Raw genomic sequence first — 14,825 nt, forward strand, 5'->3', positions numbered from 1 at the left:
CTGCGTTGTGCCAATGTGCCCAAGTAGTGCGCACATCTTTCCGGCACCAATCTCTTATAACGTCGTCATCGTCAAGCCATTCTCTGTGAGGTCTTCCTCTCTTTCCGGTTCCTTCCAATTTTTTCCCGAACAACAACAACAACAACACACTTTAGAGTTTCCTGTTCTTGTCCATCCTACACGCGTGTTAAAATAGTGCCACTCTCCTGCCCATCACTGCCCTACATCATCAGAGGTCATCTATGGGCAGCCTTTTCATATTTCTACATTTGTCGCTCTTTGGATCCATTTCAGATTAAGTATTGCCTCTATTGCCTCTATTGCCCCTACGTTGGGTTTAACGGCGACTGATGCAGACAGGCAGCGCAAAAGGCCCGGTTTTTAACAGACAGAATACTCCAGCTTATATTTGTCAATGGAGGACTGTTGGCATTTACTTTGGTTTTAAATGAGAGTACAACAAATGTACGCGGCGCTCAGCCATATGTTTCTTCACTAAACAATACAATATGTCTCTCGCCACAAACGGCATGAATAACTTCCTTCTTGGTGCAGCGGTTAGTTCAAGGTATTACAAAGCTGATGACCAGAGTTCCATTTCTAGCCATGGCTAACTAACATCAGTGGCGACTGATATCCGAATGGATCCTCCCTCTCCAACAGCTTCAGCAACCTGCATTGTCTGTCCATTGTGGTAAAATGTGGTCAAATACTTGTTCAAATATTTCTGTGGAAGAGTGGTCGATGCATTGTCCAAATTTGCCAAGTTGTAAGATTGCCCACAATTACTCAATTTGGATTATGCAGGGCAATCATCACACCATATTGGCAGACATGCCGCAGGTCACTCTTGCAAATTAAACTATCCTGAGCTCTTGAGTCCTTGCCTGTTTAAACGAAATAAACTGAATGCACTCGAGCACCTATTAAAGCCGGCACGGCACACGGGGGAGTGGTGTGGCCAACACCACGCCCGTCAGCCTTTGTCTGCTGTGCCTTTGAACAGATTTTTTTGTCTGAACTCCAAAGCCAGGAAGAGACCCGAGTGGTATCTTCCTGGCTACTGCAGAAAGCTTCGCTGCAGGTCTCGGCATCAGGAATGGTTAGCGAGCATGGCGTTGGCCACCTTACGATGTTTTTAAATTGACGGTCTGCTCCTTCTATAGACATCGTCATCATCAGCCGTAGTCAAGCCGCTGCTGGATGAAGGCCTGCCCACAGCCGCCTCCACGTCTCCTGTGAAGCAACAATCCCGCCTGGCACCTGCACACGGGTGCCGTGCGGGATTGTTGCATCGTACGTATCATTTTAAATACATAGATAAATACATAGACTGGGCTTGTCATGATGTGAGGCTGTCATCAGTATACGACCATACGTCATTGTGATGTCATCAAGCGCATATTTTTAGAAAACCTGGAGTAACACGTCACTGCTCCATCTGGGCTAGCATTACACTTCTGTGTCTGCGTGTGCTGATGGGAGCGGCAGTGTCTTGGTTAGCCCACCGTGGTACAAACCCAGCGAGCCGAGTTTGATTCCTGCCCAAGAATAATTGCGGTGGCGAATATTTGAACCGGCCCTGAGCCTCCTCTCTTCGGTCAACTCAGCCTTAAACGAGTACCTACTTCGGTGTTAATGCATCTGCACTGGGGAGACAAAGGCGGCCGGGCGTGGTGTTAACCACACCACTCACCCGTGTGCCATGCCGGCCTTCATAGGTGCTCGCTAACAGCACTTGCCCCAACGGTTTATTCAAGGCTATACGGATGATTTTTGTTTTTGTTGCCGATAGGATTTGGCACTGTGCTAAAGGAGGCGCCTTTATTATTATGAGATGTAAAAGCAAATCCTCTCTGTCACGTGAACACCAAAGATCTCATGACGCACTTCAGTAATAAAAGGAGGGAGGTCAGTGAGGTCTCTCTCGCAACTGGATCCTTCCGTTTGACTAATCGTTTTTGTTTTTATAAAACAACTTCCTTTATGTTTGGGGGCTGGAATCTCTGCAAATGAGCTCTGCACATCTCACTGGATGCATCATTCTACCATCAGTGTTTCTTTTAATCGCATCGCTAAAGTTCGTGTAAATCTGTTAATTTTACTCAAACCAATGAATGGATGCATCAGATAGTGGTGTACGCGTTGATATTCACACACTTCATCAAATTACACCGTGAAGGATTTACAGTCAAAAAAACATTAAGAAAAGTGCAACCATTCAGCAATGGCCCGATTCACATTTTACGAACACCTTTAAGAGAGAGAAAATTCATAAATCCTCACAATTTTATAAAACGTTACCATTACAGCATAATAAACAGCTCAGTAAAGCCTTTCCTAGCTACATATTTCCAAGATATATTTATGAGCATTATTTAATTGCACATGTACAGCCCCTATATGAATCAGCCACAGGATGAGGGCCTCCCCACCCCGTGCTGATAGTGGGGGTTATTTGACCCAACTTGACCCGGCATGGAGCACAGTACTGACCTGTGCTGACAGCGTTGCCCCGCAGCAGCCCTATAACACTATGCATATTTGTCTCCCGAATGAGCACTCTATCCAAGCTCAACCCTGATTGGCTTCCAAGATCTGCTAAGTTCAGATCAGTTCTGGGTGATTTTGTCATATGTTGAATCCTTATTCAGAATATATGTTTGGGTCAGATTGTGTAAGTAAAATGTGTGTCGTGAACCATCTGCTCCCCGACACTGCCAGTGTATTGGTGGTGATCTTAATTGGTTGTATCGGGTGGAGGAGGGTTTACAACATACATTTTACTAATGTGATGTGACCCAAAAATCTATTATGAATGATACCGGTCGCGAAAGCTTACTTGTTAAATATTTTTTTCCTGTCTGTAAATCCACTGTGAACGTGATAACTCGGGACAATTTCCGCTGATAAATAACGAGCATTCTACAAATCACACGATGTTGTGCATATGTGACATTATCATCGGAGAATAAGAAACAGGAAAACACCTGCGATCTCAGCGTTTTATTCAGATATTTTTAAGACTCGCTTTCTTTTGTGTACATTGAGTACTTTATAAGTGTCAGCCGTATTACGTGGAGAAAATGAGAAAACTTAATTTTTATTTTTTTAAAACTTGGTTAGTTTTCTAAATCCCATGAAGCCATTTACCAGAAGCATAACACATGCTGTCATACTCATGACCACACGGGAGATGAAAATCAAACTTTGTTATTTGCATAAACCCTGTCACTGGTCAACTCCGTACCACAGTGGCTCAGCGGTACGGGCAAGGGACTTGCAATCAGGAGGATGGTGTGAGTTCAAATCCTGGTTGGGGGTTGTCTCAGCCCATCATCCCTCCGTGGGGGCCGATACAATGAGTGCCTATTTGTTAAGTGGTAGTCGAATGAAGAGACTCATCTTTGCCTTAGGAATGGAGAATATTCATCACTGGCTCAGGGCTGTAAGAAGGTGACCAACGGATCGCTAACATTTTCACTTGACCTGTTACAGGCCAACTCCGTTCCACGTTTAGGTAAAAGCACAAAGTGCAAAAAGCACCCTAACGATAGAGTGACCCAGATATATCCAGCACAAGAGGGCTTAAAAAAATAAGTAGGCCGCGCCTAATTGGCTGCTAGACTCTTGTGGCACAAAAGGCAAAACGCACGGCTGATGCGCACAAATTAAATGTGAAATTGTGCTTTAAAAATGTTCATTAATTTTGACAGGCAATTGAATCCAATAACCAGTTAATGCAGGACGCCAAATGCTTTGCATATTCCATGCGATCACTTTGATTGATGGCATTGCCGATTGGCACGGGGACTGCCCGGCTCTGCGCAGGTGCCACAGCGGTGAATTCCAGCGTTGGTTGGAGGGCGCGTGCGAATGTCCTCTCTTTGGCATCATTTTGTTTCTCGAGCAGCCAGTGCAACTCTTGATTATGACAATGAGCGGCCAGATTGCTTTCATTATCACAGCAGAAGCTCTCCGAATTGCACAATTAACGATGAGTCACAGAGGACCCGAGCAGGCGTTGTAAGGTGGGGGAGCAAGTGCCCTAATATTTTTTCATCGCGATTTATTTAATTTCAGACAGGTTAATTGCTGTCAGGGCATTTGCAATATTTAATGTTTGTCCTCATTAAATTATACTCGTATTTGACGTGCCCAATTTTTTTTTTTATGATTTACGGTCCAACTGTGTTTATTTTCCACGTTGGAAATGTTTATTTTTTTCATCAACAGATCTGACCCGCGTTCTTTTCATGGTGTCGGCCTCAGAGGGAAATATTCTTTCAGTCGGTCTTTTACACATTGCACTGGTCATGTCATTGTTCGTGTTTCGTCTGTGCAGAGAATGATCACGGCTCACGTACAAGCAAGCGCTGCCAACAAACATTTAAAGAATTCCCGATTTACCCCAGCGTGGGCACACGATGGTCTGCTCTTGCATCCTGGGGCACTGATTGTACTCCGTTGCTCGAGCAAGGATCCTCAGGAGGATGCTCGTTTGAAAAGCACTTGATTCAGTTTTCGCGAAGCCAGCGGTGTTGTTGTGTTACGAGAGCATCACAACAAAGTACGAAGCTACCAAGCGATTTCTCCTATTTGCAAAGAATTCGCTGTAATTGTAAATCATCCTTGCCATCTGCCTGCTTTTCGCTTTCGTACAGCAACGTATAAGTCCATGTTCTAGGCCTGACAGCCACAGGACAGCATTGGGGCAAGCTGAATGGATGTTTTCATGAATGCCACCGCTAAATTCATGAGGTTCACGTTCTTTTACACTGTGGTCCCCAGGCTCTCATGTAATACTCGCGATGAAGCTTCTGCACACACACACACACGGTTGGCTGTGGGTGTGACCCATTAATTTGTTTCTCTTAACCTGTCTCCCAGTTACACACAAATGTTAGAGCATGCATCATAAAGCATCACAACGCCCGTCGACAAGGCTGTCCTTCGGTTGAGTGCTGCGCTTGTCAAAGACCGTAACTTTGACATTTAGAGGTTATTTGAACGTACTGCGTTTTCAATTATCCCACCATATTATGAGCTGTTTGGCGTATATTTATTGCCATTTCAAATGAAATTGCACCGCAGGCATTTGAACAACACGTGCAACTGTTAAAGGTCACCCGCTAATTAATGTGAATATTCAATCCTTCCTGGCAGCCATTTATCTGATGTTAACATCAAACAACTGGTATCATTCACCTGGACACACTGCGGCATTAAGAGCAGTGTGCTGAATCCGAAATAAGGAAACCAGTTCTTTACAGATTAATTACGCTTTGCACTAGTTTTTCTCATTTCCTTTTTGAATCCTATCACGTAATAATTATATTATTTACTTATCCACGAAACCCTGAACACACTTTTTCAAGAGGATCGTGCATTGGGATGTTTGGCCATTCCCATTAATGATGAGCGTTTGACATTTGGAATGAAAACGGGTTACCTGGAGAAAGCCCCCGACGTTAGAGAAGAAAATAACAATAATATCCTCTGCAGCCAGGAACAACTTTTGCATTACAGAGCCCATGATGCTACTGTACAGCCCAAGCCTAGAACACCTGCTATTTAAACTTGATTTGAAGCTTTCGTGACTGCAGGAATTGCTCTTTAGTTCTTACGGTAAAGTCACGTAGAAAGAAAACAAATTTAATAATAGAATACGACGTTTCGATTGCAACAAAAGCAACCGTCATCAGGTGGAGATACGTTTGAGAGAGAGACAAAACACAGACACGGAGACACACAGACAGACACGCAAGCAGAGAGATAACAACACAGACACACAGAGACCCAATGCCTCTGTGTCGAGGCCTTAAATACAGAGAGAGGGGGGGGGGAGAGAGAGACTTTACCGAAAGAACCAAAGAGTAACACTTGCTATTTATTTACTTTTTCATTTCAATAACACGCTGCACAATATTCGCTCGCTCTGGAAGCGAGAGCACGACTCGGAGGCACGGGGAGGAACCACAGACTCAGCGGTGAGCCAGCGTGACCAACAATTGCCGAAGCTCTGTGGTCGTCGAGATATTAAGGTGTCATCGGCCAAATTAACGAGTGTTTCCAGATATTCCTGGGCTGTCTTCCCTCCAAGTGCCCACAATACTGGATGGACATCCAAATGTTGAGTTTAGACACAACATCCGGGTAGCTCCTCAGCACATCTCTGCGAGGAACTCAAGCAAGTAATTACGTACATAACCAACCACTTTATAGGCTGTTGGGGACAAATTATGTTAGTATGGCATTCTGTGAGCGGAGACACGACCACCAGTAACTTGCTGCTTGTTGTGGTGCGCCACGGTAGTGAGATGTTAACTCCCTTGCCCGGTATGCAGGAGGTCGTGGGTTTGATCCCGACCCTGATGCCTGCTCTATATTTGGAGTTTGCGTGTTTTAGCTGAGGTCACGGTGGATTTTTCTCCGGGTCCTTTGGTTTTTCCCTCCACATTTGGCATCATCACGCGTTTAGAGTAATCTGGCTGCAATACATTTCCACGTGAAAAGCCACTTCGTTGAGCTATCATTTGTGGCCAAATATATTCTGAAAGAGAGCTATATAGCTCAGTGGGCCTTACCTGGTAAAATACAAATAGTTTAGTTTAACTACTATCCAGGCTGCTCAGCTTCTGTGATTAAACAAGAGTGGGTGAATTCAAGGTGATGTGGCCCGGAGGCGAGAAGTAAGTGATGAACGGGCTACATAAAATACCTTAAAATAGGCTGGCATTAATAATGAATGTACAAAGAAAGCCGCGTTGCTCTTTCCAGGCGTATGTACGGTTTTTTTCAGCGAGCTAAACACTACTCCACATTGGCAACTCCTTAACGTTCTGAAGTACGGGTTCATCTTATAAATAAGACACGTATTGAGTTTGCAGGCGATGCATCAGTGCGTACGGCATGCAGATGTGTGCCTGCACTCACCCGCTGGCATGGAGGAATGATATGCCCAGGTGACGGGTGATGACGCATAATCTGAACAGAGGTTAAAGTAGTGTTACGTATCTGCTCATATATACGTGTTTAATGCCAACACCATTTTTTTTTGCAGCGCTGCATTAGCGTCAGAGATTCAGGCACCAATTCCTGTGAAATACGCGAATGTGCGTAATTAGGTGACTGCTGTATAACGGATCTATCTATAGCGATGTAACTTTATAATATGTATTAATACTATATCCGTGAGCTTATTCAATTATTGTCGTGCCATTTAAATTATTCATTGATGTACCGGGCCAGGAGGTGTGAAGGCGCCGCACGATGTATCATGCCAGGTTTGTGCTTGTGAGATGGTCATTTTTGAATATTTTACTGTTAATGCCTCAAGGGTTCTGGCTGTGCTGCTGGAGTATTCCACGTATATCACACGCTTCATTGTAAAGAATTTTTTGGGAAATATTATATGATCTCATTTGTACAGTTTCGTCACTAAATCTCTTATTTATCAATTGACAACTGCTATTTTTCAGGAGTGTTGGCCAGTGGGGTGTTATTATTGTGTCTACGTCGGACGAAACTGGAGTCTCCAGAGAATAACCCACGCGTTCGACAGGAGAACTCTCAAACTCCACACCCCTGTGGAAAAAATAAACCACAGCTGCCCTACTGCCTCCTGTCACTGCCGCCCCCGTTCGTTACTCGGCATGTGGCATCTCGAGCAAATCACCGTGGCTCTTTCTCGACATCATCCTTCTACACCGCGTTTCAAGTCCCCAGAGCCGTACACAGGGGTGGGGCAGGTGGGCCTCAGATCCGCGGGGGCCTCAGAAAGTGCTGAGGGATCCTCGAATGAATTTTGTCCGAGGCCTCAAAAAACCTTTTGGCGGCTCTTCTAGCCACTGCAGTCACAGGCATTCATAACAGACACCGCCCTCGGCAGCTCGAACATCCTTTGTCTGCAGGGTTCACGAGGGTCTGTACTTATCGGCATTGCCAAGAGCATCGTTTGAGCCGCGGTGATGGGGGTCTCATTGTCCTATTAGGCTGCGGAGGCGGCGGTGGTGGATCCCTGGCCCGGCAGCAATTTCACAAGACGTGGGAGCGCAGTGAGTACCTGCAGCAGCGCAAGCAGCAGCTGTGGGACGTCCTGCGCGAGTTGGACTTCAACCAGCCGGCGAGTGCATCCCATTCTGCCTGCACATCCCACACACTTTCCTCCTTCGTGCTATGGAGAGATGTGCGGTCGTCTGAGTTCGTATTTAGGGTATATATATATTCATATTCTTTGGTTCTTTCGGTAAAGTCACGTAGATTAAAAAAAAAACACTAATGTAGACTGTAGCCTGGTTCTTAATCTGAGTGATTGTACTGGCAGTCTATAATGTAGACTGTAGCCTGGTTATTAAGTTTGGTGAGTGCACTGGCAGTCTATAATGTAGACTGTAGCAATGGTTATTAAGCTGGGTGAGTGTACTGACATGCGTTTTTCTGGATTTTGTTGTTGTTATTCTGTCTCTCACTCTTCAAATAAATCTACCATTAAAATTATAGACTGATCATTTCTTTGTCAGTGGGCAAATGTACAAAATCAGCAGAGCATCAAATACTTTTTTCCCTCACTGTACCTTAGTCAATGAACCCATTTACTACCAAATGAGAGCCCATCGAGATGCAAGACTGTTTTGCAAGGGTGACCTGGGATAGATTATACAAGGTGCTCAGGTTTACTGGCCACAATTTGAAGTCAGATTTTTTTTTTAAAACCCCTCAAATATCAACAAATATAGAATGGTACAATTTAATGAAGTGCAATTACCAGTGTTAACATTGTTGACTTCCCCTGAAGCTGTTGGCCGACCAGCTCTTGTATACACTATTACTGCAGCTTTATTATCATTGGTGTAATCGCATATTCCTGGAAAAATGGAGTTGTATTATAGGATGGCCAAGAGGACCCACACTGCCCCCAGCACCCAGTGTGTCTTTACGTAGTAAATAAACAGACAATCCGCCTCCTTCTGATATCCCCCCTTCCACATAACAGGATTTAAACACATTTTTTTCCGCAAAATAACCTTTAACACAAACTAATTATGAATATAGAAAGACAAATTAATTATTATTCTGTCATGTGTTTTACAGTTTTGTGCTCAACTAGGACTTGCATCTAAGACAGAGGGTCCTTATAAACACCAACATTGGTTCAAGCAACGCTGACTCTGCTGATGAGACGCTGAATGTCACCGTTTTTTTGACCTAGGTCTAGGGTCAACAGAACACACAACGCTCATCATCAATTCCATAGGTCCCTGATTCCTTCTGTTCTGAACTCTCTAAAACAATACATTCTGAAAAGAGTGTTATCACTGACAGGCTGACAGGCTGACAGGCTGACAGGTGGACAAATGACGTTTAATGCATACATATTGGTGTACATGGTCTGGGTAACCTGAAGAAATTACTTTTCTGTGCAGGACATCGATGGTCTGGAAGTGCTGGGCACATCACAGCCTTTCTCGTCCACGTCTGCGGAGAAATTCCTCACCCACGAGGAGATCCTGGAGGCGCAGATGGAGGAGGAGCGAGAGAATGAGTAGGGACCATCTCGCGTGTGTGCTTGCCTGTGCATGTTTGCGTGAGTGGGGAGCGGTAGTGTAGCGGTTAGCGTTACGTTGCACTACGAACCCGGCGACACGAGTTCGATTCCCGCTCACGGCTTATAATATCAGTGACGATGATCGGAACTTGTCCTGGGCCTCCCCGAAGTCGACTCAGCCCTCAAATTAATATTTGGAGCGGTGTGTAAATATCGCCACTTGGGAGACAAAGGCGGTCGGGCGTGGTGTTGGCCACCCACCCCCTCGTGCGCCGTGCCAGCCTTCATAAGTACTTGCTAACAGCACTTGCCCCAACTGTCAAGGCCAAATGGGGGATCTTTGTCTTTGTTATGTTTGCATGACAGTGCTGTGGTGTAGCGGCTAACTCACTGTTCTACTAACCCAGCAGCCTGAGTTCATTTCCTGGCCAACAAATGAATAACTGGTGCGGTGTGTAAACATGGCCACTCGGGAGACAAAGGCGGCCAGCATGGTACTGCCCAAACTGCCCCTTAGGCATTGTGTGGGCCTTAATATGTGCTCACTAGAAGCACTTGCCCTAATAGTCTGTTAAAGGCTATTCTGGGGTGCAAATGTATGTGTGCGCACTAAATCTATTTACCACTCTATTAAAAACTGTGTGAGTTTATTTGGTTCATTTCCGTTCTGGAAGATTAATGCTTCTTACTATTCAAGACAGGGAGCGAGGAAATAAAAATGTCTGCAGAAGCTCGGTGGATTATTATATCACAGGGTTGTTAGACGTGGTGGCGGCTTTCATCCAGCAGTGGATTGAACATGGCTGATGATGAATATTCAAGAATGGCATTGTAGTTATGTTGGTGTCGTTTTTGTACTTTCATTTGTGATAAGAGCTCATCGTCGTTACATTTCACAAACGGATTTAATTCATAAACTGGGCAAGAACCTATTGAGACAAAGGTCTGCATTGCAAGGGTCTCCAAACTCCCTTTCGCAGAAGCTGACGGAGTGCCGTAACAACGGCATTTTTCTGCCGTAGTTTCATTTCGACTGTCGAACCTTTCCAGGACGATCCTGCGGCGGTCTGAGCCCCTCGAGTCCCCACCTCGTGAGGGTACGGCCAGATGTAGGGTCTCCGAGTAAACCAGACACAGATATTAAAACACCCTGTGGGGTGGGTGGATATTAATTCTGAGAATGATGTGTATGGCGGTAATTAAATGGACAGTTTAATTAAGCATTATGTCACACGAAGGGTAGAACAAACCTGGTGCTCATGTATAAATGCATGATGTTGCTTACGTCACCCCTGCACGCGTGTGCGCTTGTTTATGCATTTCGTTTTTTAATGTAGTCTCGGAACACTTTATCTTTGTCTTTATTAATTCAATGGCTCATTAGTTTGTTAAATTACGATTTTTACTCATTTATCTTGATATGTAATCCATTTTTAAAATCTCAGTTTATATTTTAGGTTGAAAATTTTGGGCTTACAATTACAGTACATATATTTTTGTATTTTTGTAGCACCTAAATGCAACCATGTCTCACAATGCTATCAAGAACATTGGGACATAGACGGCCTGGGTTAAAGGTGGCATATTTTTTCATGTAGAATGAAAAAAACAGTCATGGGTAGAAGAAAACAAGATGGTTTTTCGAGCCTACACTTAAATGGTTGCCCATCACCTTTCATCCAGCGGCACCTAGGTAAGACTTCTTTATTCAACATTTTTTGTTATCCGTTTAGTCGCATAATCTAACCGATAATATAATCGGGAGAGCGATCGATTATTTAATAATCTGACAGCCCAATTTGAATCAAAAACGGGAAGGCAGAAGAGGTTGGGTTGTCTTTGCGTCGCTGCAGTGTGGATAGGTCTTGTTAATTAACCCTTTCCCGTTCCGATGGCGTGCGTGTACGTCATCAGTTTTTCTTCAGATTCCGTTCATATAGAAATGGAACTGGAAGAAAAAATAAAATAAAATAACTTTATCGGTACCGACGCTCCCACAAAGCCATGCGGGAGGGCGTGTGGCACAGTTTGGCGCCAGCTATCATAGAGTGCGGTCGTGTCGCTACAGTTCTCTGCGGTGAGTACAATGTATTTAAAATCAACGGCGCTGATGCCTCTCTAAATAAAATTGACGCTGAGCTGCTTGCGCGTTCTGAGATTCAGCGGTGAGCGGGACACCACCCAGCCTGCAACTTGCAGATGTCTTGGACCGGGAAAGCGTTACTGAACTATTGTCGTCTTGGGATTTATCAAGAGACTTCCTCACATTCTGAATGTTGCATTGTGTGGTGACACCGCGCTGACTGCTGTACAGCAGCTGCAACTGCAGGTGGACACTTAGCGCACATGCCATTGAGCATATACACGGAGGAACTGGGGCAAGGGTCATGGTAGACCTCGTGGGGGAGGCCCCTGGAACCCTCTGGTGGGTTTGAGAAGGGAGGCGCGGCTAGGGCGGAGCCAAGCTGCGCCGAGGGGAATATAAGCGGCGGAGAGCGAGAGCTCCGGGTTGCCAGTTCTGGGAGTGGACTCGTCTCGTCGTCGCCGTCGTCGCCGCCTTCGTCACTGCCGCCTTCGCCTGATCATTGCGTGGCCGGACAGCAGTTGGCTGTCTCGGCTGACGCCGTCGGTGCAACGCGGACAGGGTCGTATCCTGGGCCGGGTCGTTTGGCAGCGTGGTCGTGAGAGAGAGGGAGCCAGAGTTGGTAGCCTGAACGAGAGATATTAAAGAAGGACGGTGCCCCCTGTGACTACCTCATCACCACCCACACACACAAGCCTCGAGAAGAAAGAAGAGACCTACGACACTAAATTTGGTGTCAGGAGTGTAGTGTCGCCGGTACAAGCCCGTGGGCTGCTGGGCAGCGGAGGAGCTACCGCGGAGAGAGTGGCTACGTATCCGCGGGGGGAGAACGGCTGGGCATCGACGGTGGGAGCAGCTGCACATCGACGGAGAGAGCGGCTGAGATCTTCCCATGGTCACGTGCCGACCAAGCAGCATGGCGGAGGACCGCCATGTGGAGAGGGGCGCGGGCCGGCCTGAGCTTCCATCGGAGCGGGAGCAAGGGTCTCCGGACAGGGGACCGCGCACACGGTGGGCGCCATTTTGTCTCCGGAGGACCTCCCGTGGCCAGCGGGCGCCATTTTGAGGCGAGCACGGGAGTGCGCGGAAGAGGTGTGAAGAGTGATGGAGCTGGAAGAAGCTGCTCCTGAGCTGGTACAGGAGGCTCACACAATATTCCTCCAGAGGGAGCGGATGGAGGACGAGACGCCCTATGCTTTCCGGGCAGCGCTGCTGGCACTGGGACAGGAGGCATACCCACTTCTGGGTGAGGGGGCACTCTGAAAGGCTGCGGGAGCTGGCAAGAAAGCTGAGGGTTGCCCCGCCCTCCGCCGTCGGCACAGAAATTTAATCCTCAACGGTGGCCCGGAAGATACAGGCCTTCGAGGAGAAGCAGCAGCAGGCAAGGTGAGAGGCTGCGACATGGAGCATGGAAGATATGATGGCGGCGGTGGGGGGCAGCTCTTTCTGCCCTGGGGACCCACGCCCAAGTGCTTCATGTGTGGTCGATCGGGCCACATCGCTGCGGAGTGTCGGGGTGACGAGTGACCACCAGCGGAGTCACCCGCGGCCTCCGGCCCGACGGCAAAGTCAACTCAAGCCCCACCGGACCCGGGTCAGTGAGGCCTACCGAGACCGCCACGTGCGAGTGGACTCGTCTCGTCGTCGCTGTCGTCGGCGCTGGCGCCTTCGTCGCTGGCACCTTCATCGCTGGCGCCTTTGCCCGATCATTGCGTGGCCAGACAGTGGTTGGCTGTCTCGGCCGACGCCGTCGGTGCAACGCGGACAGGGTCGTGTCTGGGTCGGGTCGTACGGCAGCGTGGACGTGAGAGAGAGAGGGGGCCAGAGTTGGTGGCGTGAACGAGAGATAATAAAGAGAAGGGCGGTGCCCCCTGAGACTTCCTCGTCTCCGACTGAGTGTGTGTGCGCCACACGCCACCCGCACACACAAGCCTCGAGAAGGAAGAAGAGACCTATGACACTACACTTGGAACCCAAAAAACCGGAAGATGCCTTTAGTCGATGTAATCTATGATGTGAAGAAAATCCGAATGTGAATGAGTACTGCAGATCGATACGCGGCAACGCGCTTGTCGCAATACAAAAGTGAAGTAAGACCCGACCGAACAACGCAAAGAATACGCCGTCTACTTGGAGGGGGCGAAGGTTACACAAGTGCTCACTTCCAAGTGGCTCTATAGAGCTCTTAATAGCCTTGGCTTCAAGCTCATGGGGCACTCTGAGCTATGGAGACAATACCTGCAGAGGGCAGTTGGCCCAGATTCCTTGTCAGTTATGTTGCCACGCAGCTGCGCCGCCCGGCTATAGCTCGTACTTTGTTTTTTCAACGTGAGAATATCTTTGTTGCCTCGGCGCGCCAGGGTACAATTATCTCTGCTGTTCTGGCTTGGTACCGCCGAGGCCGAGTGGACTCCTCTCCGTGCTGACGTGCGGCTCCATCGATCGTCTCTCCAGCCGCAGATGCTCGCCCGTTGTTGTTGTCGGGAGGGCGTCCCACACGACGAATTCTCCGTGGCACTCGGAAACTCCTTCCTGGGCTGCGGTCTCCTTCCTCCTCCTCCTTCCCCTCCTCCCCCGTCTTAGTCTTCTTCTAGGACCGTCAGCTCGGACCGGACTTGTTGAGCATAAGGCCGTGGTGAGCTTCACACTTGCTCCATCAAGGCCGTGGTGAGCTTCACACTTGCTCCATCAAGGCCGTGGTGAGCTTCACACTTGCTCCATCAAGGCCGTGGTGAGCTTCACACTTGCTCCATCAAGGCCGTGGTGAGCTTCACACTTGCTCCATCAAGAAGTCCCTCAGTGGCGATCCGCTTGCTGGGACGCATCGTCAGAAAACAGTGCGAAGCAGTTTCTCAATGGAAGACTGCATGAACTAAGCTGGCTGATCCTCAAGCTCATCTGGCGTTCAGAGCTATTGAGACCTGTAACTTCAGGGCAGTGAGAGAGAGTGGATAGTAACAATAACAAAGACAATTGACAATAAAAATAAAAAATAATGGAATAGCACACTGGTTGATAAACAGCTAGGCATCTCGTCTAACAAGCCTACATGTATCTTTACTAATAGTGGTAGAGTGCTGCAGGTATGGTACGTAAAATGTGCTTTCAATTCCTGCTGCAATACTCATTTTTACAACAATATCCAGAGCAGACTGAATCAATGCTATATGTTCCAACATGCTACTTTTATAGCTA

At 47.3% G+C, this 14,825-nt stretch overlaps 1 protein-coding gene across 3 annotated transcripts in view; it reads left to right on the forward strand.

Moving 5' to 3' along the window:
- Positions 1-14,825, forward strand: part of MYCBPAP (MYCBP associated protein) — a 90,534-nt gene that overhangs the window by 50,592 nt on the left and 25,117 nt on the right. For all 3 annotated transcript variants that reach the window (XM_032967043.2, XM_032967042.2, XM_032967041.2), the window contains exons 9-10: positions 7,995-8,125; positions 9,426-9,544. In XM_032967043.2, the coding sequence (XP_032822934.2) occupies positions 7,995-8,125; positions 9,426-9,544 (250 nt within the window). The remainder of the gene's footprint in view (positions 1-7,994; positions 8,126-9,425; positions 9,545-14,825) is intronic.

The sequence above is a fragment of the Petromyzon marinus genome, chromosome 37, assembly GCF_048934315.1.
Source record: "Petromyzon marinus isolate PM22_M1 ecotype Great Lakes invasive population chromosome 37, UKy_Petmar_22M1.pri1.0, whole genome shotgun sequence".
In the NCBI taxonomy this organism is placed as follows: domain Eukaryota; kingdom Metazoa; phylum Chordata; class Hyperoartia; order Petromyzontiformes; family Petromyzontidae; genus Petromyzon; species Petromyzon marinus.